Consider the following 27,122-nt stretch of genomic DNA (forward strand, 5'->3'; position numbering starts at 1 on the left):
AAAATGGAAAAATTGATCTTATAATAATAAACTCACCAATATTTAAAAAATGACATCTTTAAGCTCAAACTGAAAAGTAAATCAAAATAGATTTCTAGCACTTAACAAAAGGTTTATGTTCACTTTAGTCTGAGTTGCACTGCACTACGAATGTCATTCTGATGTTGTCAAATGTAAATGATCTGCGGTTATCAGCCAACAAGTTTTTATATCTCGAAAAGCTGCGTTCAACATCAACTGATGTGATCGGAGCGTACTTGAAGTGAGGAAGGTCGTTTGCTGCTAAATCCTCCTCAATCCCATCCATGCAGTAGTTTTCACCAGAAAGAATGCCTGAGATTTTGCATAATGTTTTATACCCGGTGTTTTTGTCCAGCACTTTTTTCAGTTTTGATGCAATACCCGCAGCAATTTTGCCACGATTGTTGCTAAGACTAGTTTCCACCTGGTTGATTAAGGAAATGGAATCAACCATTTCTTCGCCTGTTTTCTCCAATGATGTGATTGTTGCTGTCAATAAGGCGAAATTTGATTTTATGAATGCCAAACTACCTTCAATGTTTGGTTCAGACAGCATGTCCTGGGCAATTTTTATTGCTGCGGCTTCTTCACTGTCAAAACTCTGCACTATTTCCTTTACTAACTTGAAGTTTTCACAATAATACATACACAAGCGGAATGTTTGCAGATACAAATACATCACACAATTCTTTACTGAACTGTGAGGACTTGCCGGAATTCGAAGCAACTGAAGGCAGTAAGCGCTGAGTTGCAGGTTTATTTGAAACACGCTGAAGAGCACGAATGTGTTTATCGCGACCGATATGTTGCGTTACAGTAAATCTTCTTTCAGCAACTACTTTAGTTCCACACAATTTGCAAAACAATATGCTTCCATCGGTGGAAAACACATTGTCACCAAATTCAGATACTAGTTGTTTTAAATGCACTGACACACTCGGTTTTATTTTAGGCGTTTTGAAAGCTATCGTCGTGAATTATGCGGAACTGAGACAATAATATAACAAACCCTTCCCCTTTCTACCCCACCACTGCTGTCCTTGGTCAACAGAGCAGGTAACATTCCATTCCGCTAATAACTGGTTTGCGACGAAAACAAGAGTATCTGCATACCTACCCCCCATAACCTTCTGCATCCAAGATATATATTTTACTAATAGCAATACTGAAATATTTTATTTCAATATTTCAATATTTTAAATTATCCTGTATCAACTACTAGCTTGTAACTGCCTCATATAAAGCTGTGACATGTCTAAATCGGGAAAAAATGACCTTAAAAGGCCGATTTCTCTAAAATATGTGCCAAAAAAATCTACCAAACTTAAAAAAAATGCTCTTAAAATGGAAAAATAGCAAAAAATGCAAAAAGATGCAAAATAAAAATGGCATATTTGAAGACGGGGTAACCCGGCCGGAGTTTATATCTGCTTCAGCATTGTTTTAGACAGCTCAGTAAAAAGATGACATGTCATCAACATCCGGGCCCTAGTTATTAATATTGTAACACTTTAAAATATTTAACATCAGAAATTGTTGAATTCACCATTTTCCTGTAGTCTTACCCATTGCATGACAATCTTATGAACGTAAGCAGGGACTAAGTTAGATGGGGACACTCAAGCTTTGGTGATAGATGAGTAGTGATTTTTTCCAAGCTATGTAAGTAAGCCTGTTGACATCAGCTCTTGCCCCTTCTACTCCTACCTACGTTTACGCTAGTGCTCTCAGCTGTTGACGACTGTCGTTCTACTTGCACTCCTCGTGTTGTATGTGTGTCTCCGTAATTACGGGGCGTTGGGAGGGGAGGTAGCAGGGGGCAGCGGCCTAGCGAATGGCGTGATTCGTGGAGGAGAATGTTCAGAAGTAGTATAGGAGGGGGTATATGTACTCGTAGAATGACTCTTCTCCTTCTTCTTTGACGTTTAGGCCTACTGAGGACCACGGGGCTTGTATTTACTCTTCAGTAAAGTTGTTGCTTTCTTCTTCCAATACTCCATTTGCTGACTATGAGCCAGCTTTCTCTCTTCTGTCCACGTAGTTCCTGTAATCTTCTTACTTGTAAGGGACGTTGGGAAAACACTGTCGGATGGCTTGACGGAACAGTATTCGGTCACGAGTTTGTCCCAGTGGGATACATAGTTGTTCCATATCCGACTTAACTGACGTGATCCATTTGTTCTTAGAAGCCTTGCATCTTGCTGTTACTGTGAATATCCCATTGGTGAGTCTTTCGGAATCCAGAGGGTCCAAGTGTCCATAAAAGGTCCGAGATCCATTCTCCCAAGTACTCGACTGCGGGTACTTTTCGTATGGTAGCGTCTGTGAGAGGAATTTTAGAAGGGGCCTCCTTGATATTGGTCATAAATTCAGTCTTCTGGATGCTGATCTTCACACCAGTCTTAACCGCTACACTATAAAGACTCTGTAAGTTGTAGGTAGCCTCCTCTATATTGTTTGCCTGTAGAATAAGGTTATCGGCCACGAACCTGCTACGCAGGCATAGCAGGGGGAGAGGTGATACTCCCACGTGGCGCGTCCCAGGTGGCGGATAGGGTGGTTCTAACCGGCTTGCCGGCGGACTTGAGGGAAATAAAATACCTCTCGCGGACCAAACACACACCCCCTGTGGGTGGGGGAGGGGGACGAATAATACACCCACGGTATCCCCTGCCTGTCGTGAGAGCCGACTAAAAGGGGCGACCAAGGGATGATTGTATTCGAACCATGCAACCATGCGGAGAACACCAAGGGTCGCTTTTACTTGTGCGTAGTACCACTATATTAGGTACGAAATAGGTTTGTGATTAGTAGCACACAGGAGCACTGCAGGTCGGCTTTTGCAGTACCTGTGATTAGTACCACCATATGAGCAGGACCATGGGATGATAGCTACCATGGACCTGCCTTACCTGTGATTAGTACCCACTATATGAGGAACACCACGGCATAGGGAGAGGTCCCTGTGGTTAGTACTCTTATGTAATGAACATCATAGGTTTGCGTTGCCTGTGAATGGCGCCGCAGAGTGAGAAAAACATAGGTCTGTATTAATGTCGAATTTCATAAGCTTTGAGTAGTACAATAATGTGTGGAATACCGCAAGTCTCTGCTACCATTGCTTAGTACCGCAACAGGACAGATACCATGGTTCTACATTACTAGCGATAAGTATCATTCTGAGGGGCCTTTGACTTGTATTTTGGACCCATTTAGACACCAAGCATCCTCGATTTGCTTTTGGAAGTGGTCCCTTGGTCAGTAATACTATTAACTAAGATAGTTTTTTGAGTCGGATCCACTGATTGTTTTAAATTCATGTTCATTCATTCATGCATTCATTCTTCATGACATTTTTTATTTTGGTCAGTGGATAATTGTGAACTTTTACTTCGTCGTTTCATTTCGTACCATTAGGGGCCGATGACCTCGATGTTAGGCCCCTTTAAACAACAATCATCATCATCATCATCAAGGTTATCGGCAAAGCTAGGCACGGGACAATGAGGTTGTCTCTCTTGTACCCAAGCTTCAGTCCAGCTCCCAGTGGTAGCATCGTTCACCATTCCGTAATGATCTTTTCCAGGACACAGTTGATGAGAATGCAGGAGAGACCATCACCCTGTCTAATTCCTGTTCTGACTGGAAAGCTTTCGGATAGTTCACCTCTGAATCTGACCTTGGACGTCGTGTTCCTCAGAGTGGCTTGTACTAATCGTAAGGTCTTCCCATCCAGACCAAGTTCCCATAGTATGGAGAAAAAGGTGTCTCTGTCTACAAAGTCATAAGCTTTCTGAAAATCTACTAGGACCACCACCCGTGGACTATTATTATTATTATTATTATTATTATTATTATCATCATCATCATCATCCGGAATAAAAATGTTTGCAAATTTTGTGCTATAGAGTTTGAATGTTTGTATTAACTTTGGTATTTGTTCAATTAATGGGTTTTTGATTTCTTTTTGTCATCTCTGTTGAAGTGTTTGTCTGGGTGGATATGTATGTTCTCCAGTTCATTCATCAATTTTCCTTTATTGTTCTTTCTGATTATTTTAAAATCTTTTTCTGTAGTAGTAAAATGGTGTCCTTTTCCTTGCATATGATTACTCATAGCGGAAAATTTATCATGTTTAGGAGCAATTACATGTTCTAGATATCTAGTTGTAAAACTTCTGCCAGTTTGGCCAACATAAGAAAAACCACACTCGGAGGAAGTACCCGGTAAGCTTATAGATTCCTGAACAGTGGTATTTGTCATGGCGTGAATTTCCACTATTGATATTTCTGTTTGTATTTCGTATTTTAAATGCAATATTAATTTGTCGTTTTTTAATTGGATTTGTGATTTGATGTACTGCTGGATTGGTGAATGTAAAAGTTTCAACCTTTGGCTTTGGAGTTTTGATCAGAATAAGGTTAGTGGCCAGTTTCAGTTTCACTGTATTAATAATTTTATTAACAAAATCTGTTTTATAACCCTTAACAGAAGCTAAGTGTTTTATGAATTTAATTTTATTCTTTAAACTATTATTAGAGAGTGGCATTTTAAAGGCTCTGTATATCAGACTAAACAAAGTGGCTTGTTTCTGTGATTTGGATGTAGGGAATCTTTTTTGATAGTTATCACAAGTTTAAGTATTGAATAGGTGGAAATCTTAAGTTTTATTATTCTCCCTTTTTACATACCACATAGTCGAGCATTTCGTCTCCTTACTTCCAAGTCTTCCCAGCCCAAAGTTTGCAACACTCGTTTGTCGGAAATCACTCAGAACAAATCATGCTGCTTTCCTTTGAATTTTTTCCTGTTCTTTTATCAAGTAGTCCTGGTGAGAGTCCTATACATTGGAACCATACTCTTAACAGTGGTCTTTCCAGTGACTTATACACCCTTTCCTTTACAGTCTTACTACAACCCCTAAATACTCTCATAACCATGTGAAGAGATCTTAACCTTTCTTAACAACCTCGTTATTGTGTTTATCCCGAAGAAGATCATTCCTTATATTATCACCTAGGTGGTTACATTGTTCCCCATGAGGAACTGTCATTCCATCAACACAATAACTAAATCTGAGAAAACTTTTCTTCTTGGTGAAACTTACAACTTGACTTTTCATCCCATTTACATTCATACCATTATCTGCTGCTGTCCATTTCACAACATTAAGTTCCCTTGCAGTCGCTCACAATTCTGCAACTCATTTACTGTATACTGTATAACATCATCCGCAAATAGCCTTATCTATGATTCCAGATCTTTACTCATATCATTTATATGTATAAGAAAACTTAAAGGTCCAGTAATACTGCCCTGCGGGACCCCCCCTCTTAATCATTACAGGATCATATAATGCTTCACCTACTCCGAGTTCTATTTTCCAGAAGTGTAGCCCCCGATTCATCCACTTTGTCTAGTCCAATAGCCGTCATTTGTCAGTAATCCCCCATGATCTACCCTATCAAACGCCTTGGAAAAGCCAATAGCGATACGGTCCATTTGACTTCCTGAATCTGAAATATCTGCTCTATCTTGCTGGAATCCTACAAGTTGAGCTTCACTGGAATAGGCTTTTCTAAACCCATTCTGCCTTCTATCAAACCAGTTAGTAATTTTGCAAACATGTCTAATTTAATCAGAAGGAATGCTTTCCCGAAGCTTACATACACTTGTTAAGGTAACTGGCCTGTAACTATCTGCTTTGTGTGTCGCCCTTTCTCTTGTACACTGGGGCTACTATTGCAAATTGCCAGGTCTGTACACCCCAAAAACATCAAATTGCCTGTTGTCTTTAGAGATGTTTTACGCTTAGGATTTCATGTTCCTCATCTTTACCTTTTTTGTAGCTTTCAAATTCTTGTCGCCAATATAAATATTCCCCCTCCGATCGTTCCTAACCTGTCTCTATGATAAAAGTTCCAGTTTCGTGAGAAAGTCTCCGCATCCATAATATCAGTTCTCAGCCATGATTCGCTTACTGTTACAAAATCTGGTAAATGTATATCTATCAAATTATTTAATGCTATTACTTTACGATACTTAACTGCAGTCCGTACATTACTTCATGCTTAATATACTGCCATCACCGCTCCCTGTTCCACCCCGTTTTCCTGATTGTACCTCCCTGTAACTCTTCTGAACAAACTTATATGTACCATTGCTGTTCAAGTGAAGGCCATATGAGCGTAGATACCCATCTCCTGCCCAACCATTAGGATATGCAAATCTCACTCCCATTTTCTCACATACCCACTCTATTTAAGAGTCTTACTTTAAAGTTAGGGCAGAATGAATAGCAGTGACTAGTGTGACAATTCTTACTGAATCATGTTAACAGGCAAATCGTGAATGTTCTCACGCCTGTATCATTGCTGTCACTGCGAGGACAAAAAGGTGCACATTTTGTTGGTAAAACTGCAGTGTGTAAACATTCTCTGATCCTTTTCAGTAATTGTAAATATGCAAAATCATCTGGTGTTATTTTTTTGTGAATTGAAAAGTAAAATTATTAAGTAAAGGTATGTATGATATAAGATATCTTACACGGAAATTAGAATGTATAGTTCGGCAAAGGTATGTTTCTAATAACTACCGGCAGCGCTCCCTCCTTACTCCTCATCCCGTAAAAATTGGGCTCAAGAAAAGGTTCGCGTATAATACAGCATGTGAATGTGCCTACTGCTAACTATTTCACAGGTTGGAAGTCTGGTTATGATAAAGAGTTGAATGAAAAGCGATATTTCTTTTTCATCACTGTAAGCTCCATCTCTGTATTCAAAGTGGTCAAATTCTATTTCACAAGATCTGCCTTCAAGCAGTGAACATCGATTTTCAACTGCATACGATGCCGGTTATATGTCTGAATAAAAGTAGTATCTGTATCTCATCAATCAAGATCTGCCTTTAACTAGTGAACATGCCCAGGACTTGGTTCCAAGATTTTTCTTCTACATTCGACGTTGGTTATATTTCCGAAGCTTGTACGACCTCAATACATACCCGGGAAATTCCAAAGGTGTCCAGTTAATTGTCTGCTGTAGAGAAGAGGTTGTAAGATCACAATTACTTTGAGTGTGTTGACACGAAGTAGTTAGAGGAATTACATGTGTATGATGTAGTTATGAAAATTTTGTGGTAGCATGTATACACTGACCAGCAAAATTAATGGATCACTTGAATTTTCAAAGGAAAAAGCATGTTAAATTGTGAAACAATTTTTTCATGAAAATAATCTACATAATAAAACAAATGTTTTACAATTTAACATGATTTTTCCTTTGATAATTCAAGTGATCCATTAATTTTGCCAGTCGGTGTAATTTTAATATGTTTATTACAAAATATTGTACAGTATAGCATGAACACTGAAGCAGATAGCATCTTTCTTTTTAGGTTATAATGAGACATTCCTACTGAGTTAGATAAGCAGTCAGATTCATAGTGAATTACTGAAAGTTCATATACTTCCACCAGGCATATAAACGTTTGCTATACAGTAGCGATAAAGTATTGACAAACCAATTTCTGAAGCAGTATTGTTTAAGTTGTAACTAACTGTAGAATGTGTCCTATGAATTTTTCAAAAATTCCTTTCAAAGCAAGGAACATTGTGTCTTATTTTGCATTGAACACACATCGTAAATGAACACAGCCACGGTTAAGTAAATAGTGTATACGATCCTGAGGAATTACAATGATGAATATGCAGTTTTAAATTATTTATTTAAACACAACATTGCAAATTGAATCCCTTCACATACAATTTAAAAACACGTGCTGTTCCTGAATTGTCTACACTTGCACTGCGTAGTGAATGAATATACATCAACCAGCACCAGCCGTCACACACTTTCTGTTCGTCCTGGTTAGGGTTTAGCTTTTCAGTTAGCAAATACACCATGTATTCTGCCCATTATTTAACAGAATTATCTTGATTTGAGCATCGATTAACCTGGCACACCAATTGCTGTTGCCGGGCTGAGTGGCTCGGGCAGTTTAGACTCTGGCCTTTTGACCTCAGCTTTGCAGGTTCGAACCTGGCTCAGTCCGGTGGTATTTGAAGGTGCTAAAATATGTCAGCCTCATGTCCGTAGATTTACTGGCACTTACAAGAACTGGCACGGGAATAAATTCCCGCACCTCAGTTTCTCTGAAAACCGTCCAAAGTAGTGAGTGGGACGTAAATCAAATAACATTATTCATTTGCTGTTTTCATCATTACCACATGATGTAAGTATAATATATCTCATTTGTGAACATACAGAGATGGAAAAATCTACTACTTTGGTGACAGTCATTGTTATAACCAAATTATTTTTGTGTAGTTAAGGCATATGTTGGGCAGATGGACAACAAAATGTGATGATAACAGACTTCAAGCAGGTGAGATGAAGTTCCTTAAGAGGAATAATTGGAGAGACAGAGGCAAGATACAGTACAGTAAACTGGAGTGGTACAGACACATGATGAGAATGGAAGATGTTAGTTCCAAAGCGGGGATTTACAGGGGAAAATAATAGGAAAAAGACAGTGGGGGAGACTCAGAAAGAGGTGGATTGTTGCAGTGAAGGAGTATAAGTAAAAGAAATATTGGGAAAAAAAGGAGAGGAGGAAAGAAAATTGTGGAGGTCCTCGACTCACAACCCAACCAACACTGGATATGGGAATTGAAGGTATATTTGTGTACTTTTTACATATATCCTTTAGCATAGGTCATTGTTTTTTTACCTTTAATTTTATGTTCATTTATTTATTTCAACATCCTGTTTATGCACTCATCGGTTTTGTCAATTAATTTTGTAATGTTTACAGTTTTGGCAAACTTTTTTATAAACCATGTTTTCTTATCCAAAAATGTTTATGGTAAGAGATGTGCTACCTTCTCTTCCCTTGCTCTATCAATCACTACTGATGTACATTTAGGGCAGTCACCCAGGTGCAGATTCCCTATCTGTTGTTTTCCTAGCCTTTTCTTAAATGATTGCAAAGAAATTGGAATTTTATTGAACATCTCCCTTCGTAAGTTATTCCAATCCCTAACTCCCCTTCCTGTAAATGAATATTTGCCCCAATTTGTCCTCTTGAATTCCAACTTTATCTTCGTATTGTTATCTTTTCTACTTTTAAAGACACCACTCAAACTTTCGTCTACTGATGTCCTCCCATGCCATCTCTCCACTGACAGCTCGGAACATACCACTCAGTTGAGCAGCTCGTCTCCTTTCTCCCAAGTCTTCCCAGCCCAAACTTTGCAGTATTTTAATAACGTTACTCTTTTGTCGGAAATTGCCCAGAACAAATTGCGCTGCTTTTCTTTGGATTTTTTCCAGTTCTTGAATCAAGTAATCCAGGTGAAGGTCCCATACACTGGAACCATACTCTAGTTGAGGTCTTACCTGAGACTTATATGCCCTCTCCTTTACATCCTTACTACAACCCCTAAATACCCTTATAACCATGTGCAGAGATCTGTACCCTTTATTTAAAATCATATTTATGTGATTACCCCAATGAAGATCTTTTCTTATATTAATATATCTAGGTATTTACAATGATTCCTAAAGGGATATTAGCCGGGCTGAGTGGCTCAGACGGTTAAGGCGCTGGCCTTCTAACCCCAACTTGGCAGGTTCGATCCTGGCTCAGTCCGGTGGTATTTGAAGGTGCTCAAATACGGCAGCCCCGTGTCGGTAGATTTACTGGCACGTAAAAGAACTCCTGTGGGACTAAATTCTGGCACCTCGGTGTCTCCGAAGACCTTAAAAAGTAGTTAGTGGGACGTAAAACAAATAACATTATTATTTATTAAAGGGATATTAATATATCTAGGTATTTACAATGATTCCTAAAGGGAACTTTCACCCCATCACCGCAGTAATTAAAACTGAGATGATTTTTCCTATTTGTGAAACTCGCCTACTGTCCATCTCTCAACAATATCGAGGTCATTTTGCAGTTGCTCACAATCTTGTAACTTATATCTCTGTACAGAATAACATCTGCAAAAAGCCTTATCTCTGATTCCACTTCATTACACATATCATTGATATATATAAGAAAACATAAAGGTCCTATAACACTGGCTTGAGGAATTTCCCTCTTAATTTTTACAGGGACAGGTTAAACTTCGTCTACTCTAATTCTCTGAGATCTATTTTCTAGAAACAGAGCCACCCATTCAGTCACTCTTTTGTCAAGTCCAATTGCACTCATTTTTGCCAGTAGTCTCCCATGATCCACCCTATCAAATGCCTTAGGTCAATCGCAACACAGTCCATTGGACCTCCTGAATCCAGTATATCTGCTATATCTTGCTGGAATCCTACCAGTTGAGCTCCAGTGGAATAACCTTACCTAAACCCAAACTGCCTTTTATCAAACCAGTTATTAATTTCGTAAACATGTCCTATATAATCAGAAAGAATGCTTTCCCAAAGCTGCCATGCAATGCATGTCAAACTGACTGGTCTGTAATTTTCAGTTTTATGTCTATCACCCTTTCTTTATACACAGGGGCTACTATAGCAATTCTCTATTCCTTTGGCATAGTTCCTTCATGCAAACAATAATCAAATATATTCTTCAGATATGGTGCTGTATTTCAAACCATTATCTTTAGTATATGCCCCAAAATCTTCTTCAATTCTACCTGATTTTTTTAGTTTTCAACTTTTGTATCTTACTGTAAATGTCATTGCTGTCATAGGTACATTTTAATACTTTAATATTAGTCACCTCCTCTATTTGGACATTATCCTTGTAACCAACAATCTTTACATACAATGATTCCCAAAGGGAACTTTCACCCCATCAACGCAGTAATTAAAACCGAGAGGACTTTTCCTATTTGTGAAACTCGCAACCTGACTTTTAACCCCGTTTATCATCATTGAATACTTCTGCCTTTTGAAGATCCCTGCATACACACTCCCCTTGTTCATTAATGATTCCTGGAATATCCTTTTTGGAACCTGTTTCTGCCTTAAAGTACCTATCAACAAGAATAATTAAAGAACCACCTAATCGATACTTTATTTTTTACGTTGGGCAAAATTAAATAAACTATCACTCACAGAACATGTTTGGACACTTAGTGGTCATCATCAGCTGTATAAGAAACTTAGGTGAAAAATATTGGACAATAAGCACAATCGTTAATCTTTAGGTTATGGAAAAAATATTTGCTGTGTTTATTGTTTGACTGGTAAAAGTTGTTTGGTATCTTAGTTAAAAATGGCGGTCATCTGGTTAGGGCAGCTTGCCTCACGTTATATATATCATATCTTAGAAAGATGTTTAATCTGCGCTGCCTTGAGGATCTTGTGCACAACCTAGTGTAGTTGCGGTGTGACACGGTTTGATTGTTCGTGCAATCCATAGGAGAAAAGGGAAGTGGAGTTGTGTCGTCATCTAGTACGTCACGTGAGGGAGGAGGGAGACTTAGCTGTGGTTTCACTTGGGAAATAATCAAGCACTCCCTCATGCCTGTTTTATCAGGCATATGGTACTGCCTAATAGTCCTAATTTTAATATCTTCCTTTCTTTCACATTTATTTTTAACTATGACAAAAACAGCTTCGTGGTCACTAATACCATCAATTACTTCGGTTTCTCTATAGAGCTCATCTGGTTTTATCAGCACCACATCCAGAATATCCTTCCCTCCAGTTGGTTCCATCACTTTCTGAATTAGATGCCCTTCCCATGTTAACTTATTTGTCATTTGTTGGTCTTGCTTCCTGTCGTTCGCATTACCTTCCCAATTGACATTTGGTAAATTGAGATCACCCGCTACATTCACAATTTCCTTATCGTTGCCCACATAGCTGATTATCTTATCAAATAATTCTGAATCAGCGTCTGCGCTACCCTTCCCCCGTCTGTACACTCCAAAGACAATCTAGTTGCCTATTATCTTCAAGAGATGAGCCTTACCCCTAGAATTTCATGTTTGCCATCTTTAACTTTTTCGTAGCTTACAAATTCTTCTTTCACCAGAATGAATACTCCCCCTCCTACCATTCCTATCCTATCTCTACGATACACCCTCCGTGATTAAATTTCTGCATCCATTATATAATTTCTCAGTCATGATTTGACTCCTATTACAATATCTGGTAAGTATATACCTATTAAATTAATTCTAGATCTCTATCTCCTACCCACCCATTAGGATCTAGAAATCTCACTTCCAGTTTTGCACATACCTCCTCCGTTGTTTCATTTAAATCCCCAATCACCTTCCAGTCAGTATCCCTCCTGTTCGGGGCGTCGAGCCATGTGGATGTTTTGCCCCTACAGTTGTTAGAATGAACCATACCGAACTTTTTCGCCATGAGCTTGCATTCGGGAGATGGTGGGTTTGAACCTGATTGTAGACAACCCTGAAGATGGTTTCCCGTGATTAATTTTCACGCCAGGCAGCGGTTACTTCCTTTCCAATCCTAGTTCATCGTCGCTGTAAGATTTGTATCCGTGCGACGTAAAAAGACGTATTCTTACCTGCAACAGTTGACACAGTATTCTTTGGAACTGTTCTCGATGGAAGATAACTGGTGTATGCATGCCTCTAAAGGTATAGTCAATTTCCGTCGCGCCATTCAAATTCTTGCAGCGTACGAGCCATTATTTTCAGGTGTGATACACATTTCTTTTGTTCTGATATTTGGAAATACTTTAACATTTTTAGTACTTTTTCATGGTTACTCCTCAGAAATCTTGTGGCTAATAAATAACCGTATACTGTACGCAACGTACGGACAATATCGTCTCAAAATGTTCATATTTTACAATTTTAGAAATAATTTAAGCTTCTTGAAACATTGCCATGTTAAAAAAGTGTAATATGCGAACTGCTATTTATAAGTAGATGGTGATACTTATCCATGCTTTCATTGAAGTCTCTGAGAGTTATCCTTAACTTATCAGTCCTGAAGATATCCTCAGTGTTTACAATACAACACCCAAGGCTAACAGGGTAAGTGTGATGTCGCTTTTTCATTTTAATTATTATAGTGAAAATTGGTTTTTGTACAAAATTGTATTAGTGATTACTGTATGATGGAAATTCCTGGTTGTCTGTTTAGCTCAATCTCTTCACCTCCTTGAATATTTAGGGATGTGAGAGCTGTCTGCGGTCCTCGCCATCTTTAATATTTATCCTAAACTTGAAGATCAAGAACCTGTTCTTGAAGCAGTGTTGCCAAATAATACTTGACATTTAGATTTATTCTTGTCCGAGAATTCACCGTCCGACCTCTGTGGAGATGGCTTCTTTCTCCCTCTTTTAGTTCTTCTGCCATCGGTTTATGTCTTCAAAGGATTTCGTTGGAAGTCTGCTGGGAACTACAGAATAAGATGCCTCCCTGCCTAGTGGTTGGCTTGCTGGGGCCTCTCGCTTGCCTCGTTCTCTCTCTCTCTCTCTCTCAGCAGATACTCAAGGTCAGTCGCTCGCCATAGCTGCTTGCTTTGACGGCACCTTGCCGCGCTGCGCTTTTTCTCTATCGAATTTTGTCGTTAAGTTCAGTTCGCGAGTGATAACGTATCGTGTTTGGTTATGACAACACCATCTGTTGGAAAATGTGTGCGTGTGTGCTATTTACAATTTCCCGATTTTTTAAGTACTATCAAGTGATCAGGAAGAAACACAAGCCGAACCACGTTTCTGTTCGACATTCAGTGTAGCAAATGTATATAGCACGAGTATTGTGATGCGCGCGCTCACTAGTACGTCCTTTGTTCGAGATTCTCTCCCCTCCAGTATGTGGCAGGAACTCGTGGCGTTCGAGGTCAGGTAGTGTCACTGGCAGGTCATTTAACTGCTCCGGCGTTGCCGTTTTACAGCCTGTTGACACGTACCATAACCACAGACAAATTCCTTTTACTAGGTTAGTGTTGTTTTATTTAATGGTCTCGTTACATCACATACATTTTGAATTTTCTCCACCATAGTTACAAAAAAGTTACTTATTTCGCTGTTCTTCGAAAGAATGTCATGCGGTTTGTAGAAGCAACTTTCGTAGTAATCTCTTTTCACCGAGCATGTTCATTCACAATAGCAAGTCCGTGTCTTGTTCTGCAATTTCTTTAAATCGAATCAGTTTTTACGAGGAAAAATGTTCAATTACTAATTTAGTAATTGGTATTTTAATAAAGCCTATACGGATTTCTTTTAGTTGGCGTTTGCATGCATTGCAGTCATTCAACATCACAAAAGATGTTAGGTATATTTTATTTTATAGATGAAATTTCCGACCTGCCTGAAGTGCTGACTTCGGTATCTTCTTTACTGAACTATAGATAATTCTGTGAGAATTGCGTGGCTGAGGTTTAAATATTTCATGATGCCCTATGAGATTGTGTTCAACAAAAACTTAAGTAAAATGTGAAGTACCTTGTCAGTATCGTGCGCCAACTCGTTAGGGGTGAAATAAACCAAGTTAATCTCCAGTACTTTATATGTTGTATGACTTATTGGAACTGACGGTAAAAGTACATAGCGAAGTTTTGGGCATTTATTAAAGTATGAAGCTGCAATGAGTGCTTCTGTAATTCCCAATGTTTTTGGTGTGGTGACCCGATTCTCCTGGTCAGATACACATTTTGTTCAAATGATTTGACATATTCTTTCATGTATTTGTTGCTAACGCAAATATTCTGTAATCAGTTGCTTCCGATAAATACATAGGTGCTGGAAAGTCAATATGCACACCAGTTATTATACTTGTCTGGCGATGCAAAAATGTTTGGATAGCATGTGTTGCGGCTGTAGAAAAGAGCCTCTCGAAAGTGTGGCACTACAGGGGCCACTGTTTCTGTGACATTGGCCTGGACATTCCTGCAAAGTGACAGACGTGCAGCCAAGACAGCTTACAACCTTACATATTAGTTGTAGGAAGTTCGTGCTCTTTGGTATCTGACAGCTATTTTGAAAGTGAGGATGTATTTGGGAACTTGTTCAATTCTTTTCTAGGTGAAATAAGACTATAATTATGCAGTTAGAGGGCAGAAGATTAATTAAACCAAAGTACCTACCAGATGTTTTTGTAATGTCAATTGCAATGTCACTGTTGACCTTGCTTGTAGGCAAATATTCCTTGTTAACTTGGAACTCTTTGCCATTTAATTTAATCTGTGATTTTAATTGGACTTCATGCTTCATATCATGTTCACGCCGCACCATTTTAACATTGAAGATTGACAAGACGCCATCATGCCTCGTCACGGGATACAAAGACTTTTTATTCACTTATTTCAACGTGTCCTCGTCTTATTTTTAAATTAGGTATTCGTGACTGAAGATGTCCCATTAGGTATTCGTGACTGAAGACGTCCCATAAGAGGACGAAACATGTTTCACGGGTATAATTTAATGTAGTATTTTTAATAAAGACAATTACAGTATTTTAAAGGTGGAATTGTAAATTCAAATTTTCACAAGTTGATACTTTGACAATACGGACTCTAATATGAAGTTTATAACGTGCAATGCTTAGATAGTAGTCGCAGATTGATGTACCTTTAGTTCCTTGCCTTGTCCGACAGCTGATTAAGGTACCCCCGTGGTTAATATGATGACCTGAGATAATCCTCGATTCGCATACTGGCTGAAAATTTAACACAGACCCCTCCATTTATCGGTGGCTCTTCCTGTCCGTTGTTGGCCGGTATCCAGATTCAGTAGTTGTTTACACGGTTTGAGGGTAGAAGTGAAAGTAGGCTGTGTGTTCGAGGTCGATAATAAGAGGTTTCTTTTTTCTCTACCGGAAACTTGTAGTGAGTACACAGCAGGGCTCCATGCTATCCTTGAAGCTCTGGGGTACTCACTGTCCAATGAATGCTGGCGCATTCTGCTGTGTACAAACTCCTTGAGCTTGTTACAATCTATTTGTGGACAGTCAAGCAACAAGACGCAAAAACTCTGTTTTGATTGCCAGTACTAGCACAAAAGAGGCGAGGCCATCCCAGCGCAAAATCACGCCAACTGCTTAGGGTAGACCTCGAAAAAAACAGACACAGGACTGGGAAGCGATGGAATCTGGGCAGAACCAAAGGTCAAAAAGGAGCCTCGACAGAGGGTGGATCCAGGGGAATAGGATTGAGCAATTCTTGTGAAATATCCTGAAACACTAAATTGTTTTAACCACATAAAAATTTAATAATTTTTAATAAGAATAGCACCGATAAATAATTCATAAATTAAAAAAACACAATTTAACTTAAATAAGAATAAATCAATTCATTCACTGGAACCATATTAAATCACACACTTTAAAAAATATATATTTTGCACGCAAACTGCATTTCCTTTTTTGGTAAGACGAAAACTTTTAAATCAGTGTCATATGACTATACTGGGTTGAGAGCTCTGAATTAACCTCTTTTAAAGGAATGGGTTACCCATTTTAGTAGATAACATTTTTCTACTAGAATATTGAAGACCATTGAAAATACCACCATTTAAAGGTCACACAAGATATAAAATTAAGAAGATAAACCAGAAGGAAAGAAAACACATCCCAACCAAGTAATTCATAATACCACAAGTGGTAGAAGGTGAAGTAGGAAAGTAGAAAATTCACAAGTCGGCGACATGTCAAAACACGATATATTCACACAAAAAATTTCACAAAATCACGTCACACATTAAACCGAAGAAATATCGTAGCGATTACATTCCTTAAAGCACATCGCCAATGTTATATAACATGAGGTACAATCAGCCACAGTCATCATCAATCAGGGCGTTACCTCTACATCACACAAGCGCCTAATCCGCAACGCTTCTCGAAAAACAATCAATTCGTAACGGTGATGCGATGCATATGACATATCTTATCACTACCCATTACCTTGACATAGTCCGGCTCCATGTCTAAAGGGTTAGCGTGCTGGCCTTTGGCCACAGGTGTTACTCGCTGGCACGGGGGCTAGGTGTATGTGTCGTCTTCATCATTTCATCCTCATCATGACGCACATGTCGCCTATGGGCGTCAAATCAAAAGACCTGCATCTGACGAGCCAAACGTGTCCTCGGACACTCTCAGCACTAAACGCCATATGCCATTTCATTTTTTACCTTGCCATAACAATGACACAACCGTTGTAAGATGGAGCAACAACAACAATGGCAAGAATTAAGGTTACAAGAAACAGAATAAATCCGTAACTACACACACTGGGCGAGTTGGCCTTGCGGTTAGAGGCGCGCGGCTGTGAGCTTGCATCCGGGAGATGGTGGGTTCGAATCCCACTGTCAGCATCCCTGAAGATGGTTTTCTGTGGTTTCCCATTTTCACACCAAGCAAATGCTGGGGCTGTACCTTAATTAAGGCCGCTTCCTTCCTGTTCTTAGGCCTTTCCTGTCCCATCGTCGCCAAAAGACCTATCTGTGTCGGTACGACGAAAAGCAAATAGCAAAAAAAAAGTAACGTTAAAGCAAATAAAGCTCCAAAAGGATAATAACACCTTCAATACACGGAAAATAGAGTTCCAAGAAAACCTATTAATAATAATAATAATAATAATAATAATCCAAGAAAATTAAGTTAAGAACACATCTGAGAACGACAAATTTAAATATTAACAATGATGATAATATGCTACTAGGCCTAAGCAGAGGCTAGAATGGTCTTTAAATATAATACTGAAAGAACACTTAATTACGGAGACTACATATTGTTTTGATTTTAAGGCCATCAATGTACATACCAGATATTACCTTGAAATTTAGTGGGGGACGCTTTTAAACTGCTTCAAATATTATTTCGACCGATGAATACCAAATTTGAGGCATTTTCACACAATACCACAGGAATTATCAACACATCTCCATTAGCGCAGCACAGCAAATATTTCAGTCAGATACGTTTAAATTTGTGGAAACTCCTTGTGCTAACACGGTCATGGTAGGCGAGCTACCTTGTCCAAAGTATGAAGTTACAAAATTTACTGACAAAGTGGTCCGTAATAATCATTTTCAGCACATATTTTAAAGTAGTATTACCACACTGTTAGTTTACAGATAGAATTGATATTGCACAACACTAATCAGCCGCCTTAAGAGTAAATTAAAACGACGAGATGACTTATCATGGTAGGTTCTGATAAATAAATGGCTCCACGGCCACTTCAGTCTCTTAACTAGGGTAGATGGTTATAAGAGCCGTAGAAATTACTCCACGTCGTCCAGTCAAGATATTAGATGTACCACAACAAATTGCAGCCATTTGCTCTTCATGGGGCAATGTTAAATGATACATTTTAAATTTCACAGCAAATATTTCAGTCCCCTTTAAATTATACCACCACATATTGATGCACGTTTCCTTTGGCACCCTCTGGTGCTCCGGATCCAGGATTTGCTGGCCGTTTGTGGAGTGCTAGCACAAGATTGAAGTTTTTGTTGTCCTATTATTTGCAATTTTATTTAGAAATGTAAATGATTAAAAGTTTCTTATTTTAACCTTCCTTTTACAGCTTTTCCAAAATTAAATTTAGAAATTTTTATATACTGTAATAATTAGGAAAGAAGTAACACCTATTTTCAGCTTGAATTTCCCTGATCTGAGATGTTGAAGGAGACAAGGATTTACAGGACTTTATTAACTGTAATAGATTCTGTTAAAATATAAAGACATATAAGCTGAAGGATTTTTTTTCTGATAATATAATTAAAGACCAAATAACTGGCATATAGTAAGATCAACGGAAATGTTTGTGATAATGTTCAATTTATGAACTGTGTATGTTGTTTGTTGATAAATACAAGCCACTAGAACTGTTTCATTTGATGGGTGTAGTTCTGGTGCACATGTATTGGAAACTGTGACTAGATCTACACTCATCAAGGGAGGCAGGGCTTTTTCCATACAGTTAGTATTCAACTTGAATTCTTATCAATTTTGAAGACTGAAATATATTGGAAATAATGCTTAAGTCATCTTTAGACATTTGAAGAACGCCGCCAAAAAACGCTGTTAAGTTTTTTATCAAACATTGATGTGTGGTATGCCTTACACATGGAAAAGTCACTGGAAGGTCAAATGTCCATCTCAAGTCAGATATCTGAAGCACTTCAGTGGAATAATGCCGTATAGCAAACAAGGTGGCATCATAAGTTATGAATTTCATTGTGGTCCGTATTGACAATTGATAGTAACAAGGTCGAAGTAGCAGGAAGTATACGTTTTGCCAAGCAATGTAAAATGACTTCATAGGTCAAGGAAATTTAAAAGGACTTCTGAATTCCATACAAAATCCGAAGAGGCGGAGGTGGCTGGAAAGATGCCTCCATATAAGATGAGGCGAACAATGTTGTATGTGTTATTCCTATTGCAGCACACAAAATTTCTGGTTTGCAGATCATCATTCATGATACAAGGGTAATCCCAAATATAAGGTCTCCAGTTTTTTTATAAATACAGAACTCTTGTTTGTGTGGCTGTTGGTCACAATATAATCATATAATCATGCGCACTCAGTCATGGCTTGGCAGCCGTTGAGAATGGAGCTGCCGTTGGATGTTACCGCGAAGTGCGTGCATTTATTCGGTTTTTTAGTGCAAAAGGTGAACCGTTGGAAATCCATCGCCAATTGATGGAAATGTATGATGAGTCGTGCATGGATATCGAAACATGTTCTTAGACAGTTTGTAGCCGGTTGGACTGAAATTCATGACGAACAAAGGAGCGGGAGACTGACAATTTCCGTAAAGACAGTCGTGAAGGTTGAGCAAATCATGCGTGAAGATCGGCAGATCACCCTGGGTGATCTCTGCACTTTGGTTCTTGAGGTTTCCAGAAGCACCGCTCACAGAATTTTAACGAAATAGTGAAACACCGGGAAGATGGGTGCCATACATGCTGACTGAAGACCACATGCAGCAGCGATTTGATTCTTCCCATGCATTTCTTCAACACTTTGCAGCCGAACACGACAACTTTTTGGACTCGATTGCCACGGGTGTCGAAAACTGGGCATTCCACTTTACACCTGAGACTAATCAACAATCACGCCAGTGGCGGCATCCCTCTTCGCCAAAGCCGCAGAAATTTAAGCAAACACAGTCTGCCGGTAAAGTCATGAAAAATGTGTTTTGGGATCGAAAAGGGGTATTGTTGGTCGAATTTATGCCCACTGGGACCACAATTAATGCTGACAGGTACTGTGAGATCCTGAAAAAAACTTAGACGGGCAATTCAGAACCGGAGAAGAGGAATGTTTATCAAGTACATAAACATTCTCCAAGACAACAATCGCCCACACGTCCCCCGCCGCACCGTTGCTCTCCTGCAACAGTTTCAGTGGAACGTCATCACCCAGCCACCCTATAGTCCCGACTTGGCACCAAGTGACTAGCCTTTGACTCAGAACAGTATCAAAGGAAAGCAATACATTTTTTCAAAAACTTTTTACTGGAAGTCAAGTGAAATATTTTAATGAAAAAGTGCTGGAAACTTTTCAACAACAACTGTTCAAATTAATAGTTTTTAAAATAGGCTATTAAGTATATCCATTCCATCTCATTTCACTAACCTATTTAATCACCACATTGTTTTTAATTCATTTTAATTCAATTTATATTTACGTAGTATTTAAGAACAAGGTACCTGATTATAATGTACTTGAAAATATAAACACTTAGGCCGGGTTTCTTCAATGGATGTTAAGTGTTACCTCTGCTGTTAAGGACATTTAACACATAATTTAACAAAATGGTCGTCTCATCAAGGATTGTTAACTCTAACAAATTGTTAATACTTTTGTTAAATTAACCTGGCAGCAGCCCTGTGTTAAACCTCTTAACAACTGCTAAAATTTCAAAATGGAAGTGTGTAGAAGATGTAAGTTTGAAGCTTTACTGCTGTATGAAGAATATTTATAAACTGAAGAAGGCAAAGGACGACCCATACTAAGAAATAACTACTTTCTAGAGTTGTCAGAAGATATATTTCTAATTACCAAAGCCATAATGAACAAGATACTAGACGATATAGAAAATATGTTAGAGTTCCCAACAGTGAGGACAAATATCATGAGGCAGGATGTGCTTTGGCCCACATGGAGGTGATAGAACACTGAAATGCGAACACATTTTTCTCAGACTTATCAGGCGTGCAACCTAATAATTTCCGTAAAATGTATGAATCCCCGCGATTCTAATGCAACGCACATATAGTTGAAGAGTTGCAATTTCGACAAGTGAACCCGTGGCCGAGTGGTCATCGTACTTGTCTCCGAACCGCGACGACTTGAGTTTGAGTCCCGCCATGAATTTACTTTTTTTATACGTACTAAATCATTGTTTTTGTGAAGGTAAAATGCGAATAAAATTAATAATAAAATTGCAGTGGAACTTAATTTTCTACCTCAAATTAATATATATATATAGAAAGAGATCCAGCAGTAACTGTGAGAACGTTTAGGCCAATATTAATTTCAGGTAGAAAATAACCTGTACTGCAAGTTGTGTAATATTTTTGTTCCGATTTTTATCCTGACGTTCCCTCAAGTGTTAATTTAATCATTGTCTTCTTTATCTGTTTACCCTCCAGGGTCGGTTATCTCTCAGACTCAGCGAGGGATATCACCTCTACCGCCTTAAGGGCAGTGTCCTGGAGCTTCTGACTCTGGCTCGGGGATACAAATGGGGAGGATGACCAGTACCTCGTCCAGGCCGCCTCACCTGCTATGCTAAATAGGGGCCTTGCTGGGGGATGGGAAGATTGGAAGGGATAGACAAGGATGAGGGAAGGAAGCGGCCGTGGCCTTAAGTTAGGAGAAGTGGGAAACCACGGAAAACCATTTCCAGCTTGGCTGAGGTGGGAATCGAACCCACCTTGAATCAGTTGACCTCCCGAGGCTGAGTGGACCCCATTCCAGCCCTTGTACCTCTTTTCAAATTTCATAGCAGAGCCGGGAATCGACCCTGGGCCTACAGGGTTGGCAGCTAATCGCACTAACCACTACATCACAGAGGCGGAAATATTAATTTATTTTGTTCAAAAATCACAGCTGCGACGAGACTCGAATTCACGCCTACGAGGTTCGCAGACAAGTACGGTGACCGCTTGGCTACCACTCCGTTCCGCCGAAAAGTAACTCCCAAGTATATATGCCTTGCATTGGAATTGGGGATTCATCAATTTTTCAGAAGTTATTAGGTTGCAGACCTGACATGTTTTAAGTAAAATTTGTTCGCCTTTTAGTGTTTTACCACCTCCACTTTGTCCGAAGCGGATTCTGTGTCATTACATCTGACTTTTTTTTTGAAAACAAAAATTACACCCTTATACACAGGTTACCGTTGAGTGTCTCCCCACAGGTACAGTGAAGCCTCTACTTGTTAGATATTATGCTTGATACTTTTCATGTAATTGTAGGAGACTAGTTCACAAGTGCAAGAAAAGGTGTGTAGAATCCTGCAAATAATTCCTGCTGCCAATGCAGCATTAACAAGGCATTACATTATTTTCCCGGTGATAAGAATATAAGAATAGGCTATATCAAATGTTGTGATAGAACAGTCCGGTCTTTCATTTTTTAAGCATATTCGCATAATTTTAAATTAAAATTAAATGAAATAAAAGCTCTCATTCATCGTCATGCTTTTGTTCCTCTTACTTAACATGTTTACGTCTTACAGATCTCCGCTAAATATAACCTATAATAATGTCAACCATGTGTCTGTGTGACAAAATACTATTTCAACACACCACTAGGAGCGCTTCATGTAAAGAAACAACAGGCGCTCACTGCCAAACACGTTCAGAAATCTCACTGACATGGGTTAATTTGTCTTTAACAATTGTTTCGTAACAAATTTTGGAAATGTGTTCATGAAACAGGCCACTTTTAAACAAAGTGTTAAATTAATAACAATTGTTAGTAAACATTTGTTACGTAAAATTTAACATACAGTTGAAGAAACCGGGCGTTAGTGAATCACCTAAGCTATGTAAACAGCTGAAGATGTTCTAAAAAAGAACGAAACATGTACTGTGTGTAATTAATTTGCTAAACTGCAAATATAAGTATCGAAAAGGTGGAAGATTTTTATTGTTATAAGTCTTTGTAAATAGGATTTGATACAGAGAAGCTGATTTCTTGCAATTCTTTACCTTTATCCAAATCACTCCCCAGACAGGTATTACAGAAATTTATCACAAAAATTCAAACAACTGAATGTGTGTCTCATGGCTGCTGCGTGAAGGGCCTATGTTTTATCTTCAAGTCCTGTTGTTGGTCACATTTTCAGTTTAATGTTTGTACGTAGCTAGCTATGTTTACATTTTGTGCAATACTCTTTGTGTATATAATTATAGTAGAAGTCTGCTATAGTGAGTAAGGCATAGAGGAAGAACCCCATTGAGAATGCAATTGATCATCTTCGTAGGCTTGCCAACAATTATGGCTTTTCTATAATTGGTACGGATTTCATGATATTTGGTTAAGGGGATAGTTATTATGGAAAATCATTTTTTCTTTTTTTTTACTTTCCTTATGAAAAATTACAAATGTTTAATCCTAAATGAAGCGCTGGGTGATTGTGACATCACGATGTGCATATGCAAATGCCTCCCTCTGGTGGTTATGGGCCGATGACCTAGATGTTGGGCCCCTTTAAACAACAATCATTATTACTCAGGTTACCTTAGTTTTTGCCTTTTGCGGCTTCGCATTATGCCGCCATGTTCAGCCTGTAATCGTACATGGTTTTTGTCCTGGATTTCTTATTCCAATTATTTTGTGGTTACGGAGTGTTTTAGTGCTGCAGAAATGAAGCAACAGAAAAGGGAGTAAAAAAATACTGTATCGCGATTAGTATACAGAAAAACCTTAAAAATTAGTGTTAAACCTTGTGTTCTGTGATTTTTCAGTGGTGCATGGGCATAGAAATGATTGTGGAAGGCACATTGAATCTGGGAAGCACAAATCACATGGGAAAACGAAGGCTAGCAAATTTCTTTTTGTCAGTAGTGGGGAAAATAGTGTTACAAATGCAGAGTTGCTATTTACATCTTTCCTTGTAGAATTGCAGTTTTTGACCATGCAGGGAATTTGTACAAAGCTATGTTTCCTAATTATAAGACTGCAAATGTAAGGCTGTGGTAGAATAAAAATGTCTCCACTAGTAAATTTTATGGCTAGTAACGCAAGGCATAGTTTGATATTTGCTAAGCGCCATTTGCCTTAGCTACTGATTCTAGTAAGCATTCTGATGTCAAGCTTTATCCTCTGGTAGTTTTGTTTTATAATGTAGAAGAGCATCAGGTGTGCACTTTACTTTTATCATTATTAGAGAATGCTGATAAAACAGGTGCAGGTATTTTTGCTTGTTAACTATGAGTTTCCTATGCTAAATATTTCTTGGAGAAATTGTATGGTTTTGCTTCTGACAATGCGAACACATTGGGCAGTAATAAAGGTATTGTCAAATATGTTAGAGACAGTCTTCTGTTTCTGTACAAAAATGTCCATGCCATCGGATCCATTTAGCTGCTCCGAAAGCTCATGCTTATTTGCCAGTCTGTATTGAATCTATCCTGGTTCAACTCTTCTTGAAAAATGTTCCTTAAGACTTAGCACTTTGAGAGAATATCAAGAGATACGTGGTTCTAAACCTAACAAGATTTTGAAATTAAGTACTCTTTGGCATTCCTTCCTTGAATATATCACCAGGATTCTGGATTAATGGGAGGCCCTAACCCTACTGTTGTGCAGTGGACCGCAGCAGAAAAAAAAAAAAAGAGTAGTTCACAAACCAATTTGAAACGGTGAGGGCTGGCTTTCTTGATCCCAGGACAAAGTTACACTTACTTTCTTCAGAGTTTATTGAACATTTTTAATGATGTAAATTTGTCTTTAAAACAGGATGCTCTTCTTATACATGCATTGAGACGTAAATTGACTGGTCTTCCATGAGACTTGCTTGTAAACCCATCCCTCGTACAAGCAGCAGTTGCTTCAGTTACTGAGGTGAAATTTAAGTAAAGAAATGGTGGTGGTGGTGGAGGTGATTATTGTTTTAAGGAGAAGTGCGACTTGTTAACCATCCTCTACAGTGTTCTCCCCAGAAATGTTTGTCAGCCGGGTGGCAGGAATGAGTAGCCGGGCAGGGAAAACTACGTTAAAAATGAATAAGATAAGTTTTTATTTGATTCCTCTCAGGGCACTTATAATAATAATAATAAAATGGCCTCAGATACCGTGTGCAGACATCTTAATTCGTCGCCATATGGCTACTTGCTCGTCAATTTCAACGTTCCGTTTTACTCTAGGCCTACGAGATGGCAGAGCAAACCGTATCTCTCTTGGGCGTCTAAGGCCGAATTTCAGTGAATTTTGTCAGGTAAATACCAAATATGCCACCAGATATCTTTTACATGCTGACATCGTACGACGTGGAGTGTTGCCCTTCAAAAATCCGACGACCTGTGCCGGGTTCGAACCCGGTATCTCTACCACTGATCCACAGAGGGCATTAACAGTAATATCAGACTGGTAAACTATTTCATTATTATTATCACGAACAAGATAAAGAAAAGGCAAACATCTTGGTGGAATGGTGAAGTGAGAGCAGCTTGTAAACGTAAACAGGCGGCTTATCAGAAATGGCTCCAAACAAAGGCCGAGGCAGACAGGGATTTGTTCGCAGATGAAGGAAAGAGCGAAACAAACATTTGTTGAATCCAAAAAGAAATTATGGGAAGATTTCGGTAACAACCTAGAAAGGCTAGGTCAAGCAGCAGGGAAACCATTCTGGACAGTAATAAAGAATCTTATGAAGGGAGGGAAAAAGGAAATGAACAGTGTTTTGAGTAATTCAGGTGAACTCATAATAGATCCCAGGGAATCACTGGAGAGGTGGAGGGAATATTTTGAACATCTCAGTGTAAAAGGAAATCATCCTGGTGGTGTTGTGAACAGCCAAGCTCATGGGGAGGAGGAAAATGTTGGTGAAATTGTGCTTCATGAAGTGGAAAGGATAGTAAATAAACTCCATTGTCATAAGGCAGCAGGAATAGATGAAATTAGACCTGAAATGGTGAAGTATAGTGGGAAGGCAGGGATGAAATGGCTTCATAGAGTAGTAAAATTAGCATGTAGTGTTGGTAAGGTACCGTTAGATTGGGCAAAAGCAGTAATTGCACCTATCTACAAGCAAGGGAACTGGAAGGATTGCAACAACTATCGAGGTATCTCATTGATTAGTACACCAGGCAAAGTATTCACTGGCATCTTGGAAGAGAGGGTGCGATCAGTCGTTGAGAGGAAGTTGGATGAAAACCAGTGTAGTTTCAGACCACAGAGAGGCTGTCAGGATCAGATTTTCAGTATGCGCCAGGTAATTGAAAAATGCTACATGAGGAATAGGCAGTTGTGTTCATGTTTCGTAGATCTAGAGAAAGCATATGACAATGTACCGAGGGAAAAGATGTTCACTATACTGCGGGAGTATGGAATTACAGGTAGATTATTAAAATCAACCAAAGGCATTTATGTTGACAATTGGGCTTCAGTGAGAATTGATGGTAGAATGAGTTCTTGGTTCAGGGTACTCACAGGGGTTAGGCAAGGCTGTAATCTTTCACCTTTGCTGTTCGTAGTTTACATGCATCATCTGCTGAAAGGTATAAAATGGCAGGGAGGGATTCACTTAGGTGGAAATGTAGTAAGCCGTCTGGCCTATACCGATGACTTGGTCTTAATGGCAGATTGTGGCGACAGCCTGCAGTGTAATATCTTGGAGCTTGAAAATAGGTGCCATGAGTATGGTATGAGAATTAGCTTCTCTAAGACTAAATTGATGTCAGTAGGTAGGAATTTCAACAAAATTGAACGAGAGAGTGATGATACAAACCTAGAACAGGTCGATAATTTCAAGTATTTAGGTTGTGTGTTCTCTCAGGATGGTAATATAGTGAGATTGAATCGAGGTGTCGTAAAGCTAATGCAGTGAGCTCGCAGTTGCGATCAACAGTATTCGGTAAGAAAGAAGTGAGCTCCCCGACAAAACTATCTTAACATCGGTCTGTTTTCAGACCAACTTTGCTTTACGGGAGCGAAAGCTGGGTGGACTCAGGATATCTTATTCA

The 27,122-nt window shown here is 38.9% G+C and overlaps 1 protein-coding gene across 4 annotated transcripts in view; it reads left to right on the forward strand.

Annotated features, from left to right (window-relative positions):
* Nucleotides 1-27,122, forward strand: part of PolA2 (DNA polymerase alpha subunit B) — a 153,242-nt gene that overhangs the window by 19,572 nt on the left and 106,548 nt on the right. For 2 of the 4 annotated variants that reach the window (XM_067152543.2, XM_067152542.2), the window contains exon 3: nt 12,952-13,000. In XM_067152543.2, the coding sequence (XP_067008644.2) occupies nt 12,952-13,000 (49 nt within the window). Of the gene's footprint in view, nt 1-12,951; nt 13,001-13,345; nt 13,465-14,466; nt 14,509-27,122 lie in introns of those variants that run through there. The other 2 variants (XM_068228873.1, XM_067152544.2) reach the window with 2 other exon arrangements.

This window comes from Anabrus simplex, chromosome 8, assembly GCF_040414725.1.
Source record: "Anabrus simplex isolate iqAnaSimp1 chromosome 8, ASM4041472v1, whole genome shotgun sequence".
In the NCBI taxonomy this organism is placed as follows: domain Eukaryota; kingdom Metazoa; phylum Arthropoda; class Insecta; order Orthoptera; family Tettigoniidae; genus Anabrus; species Anabrus simplex.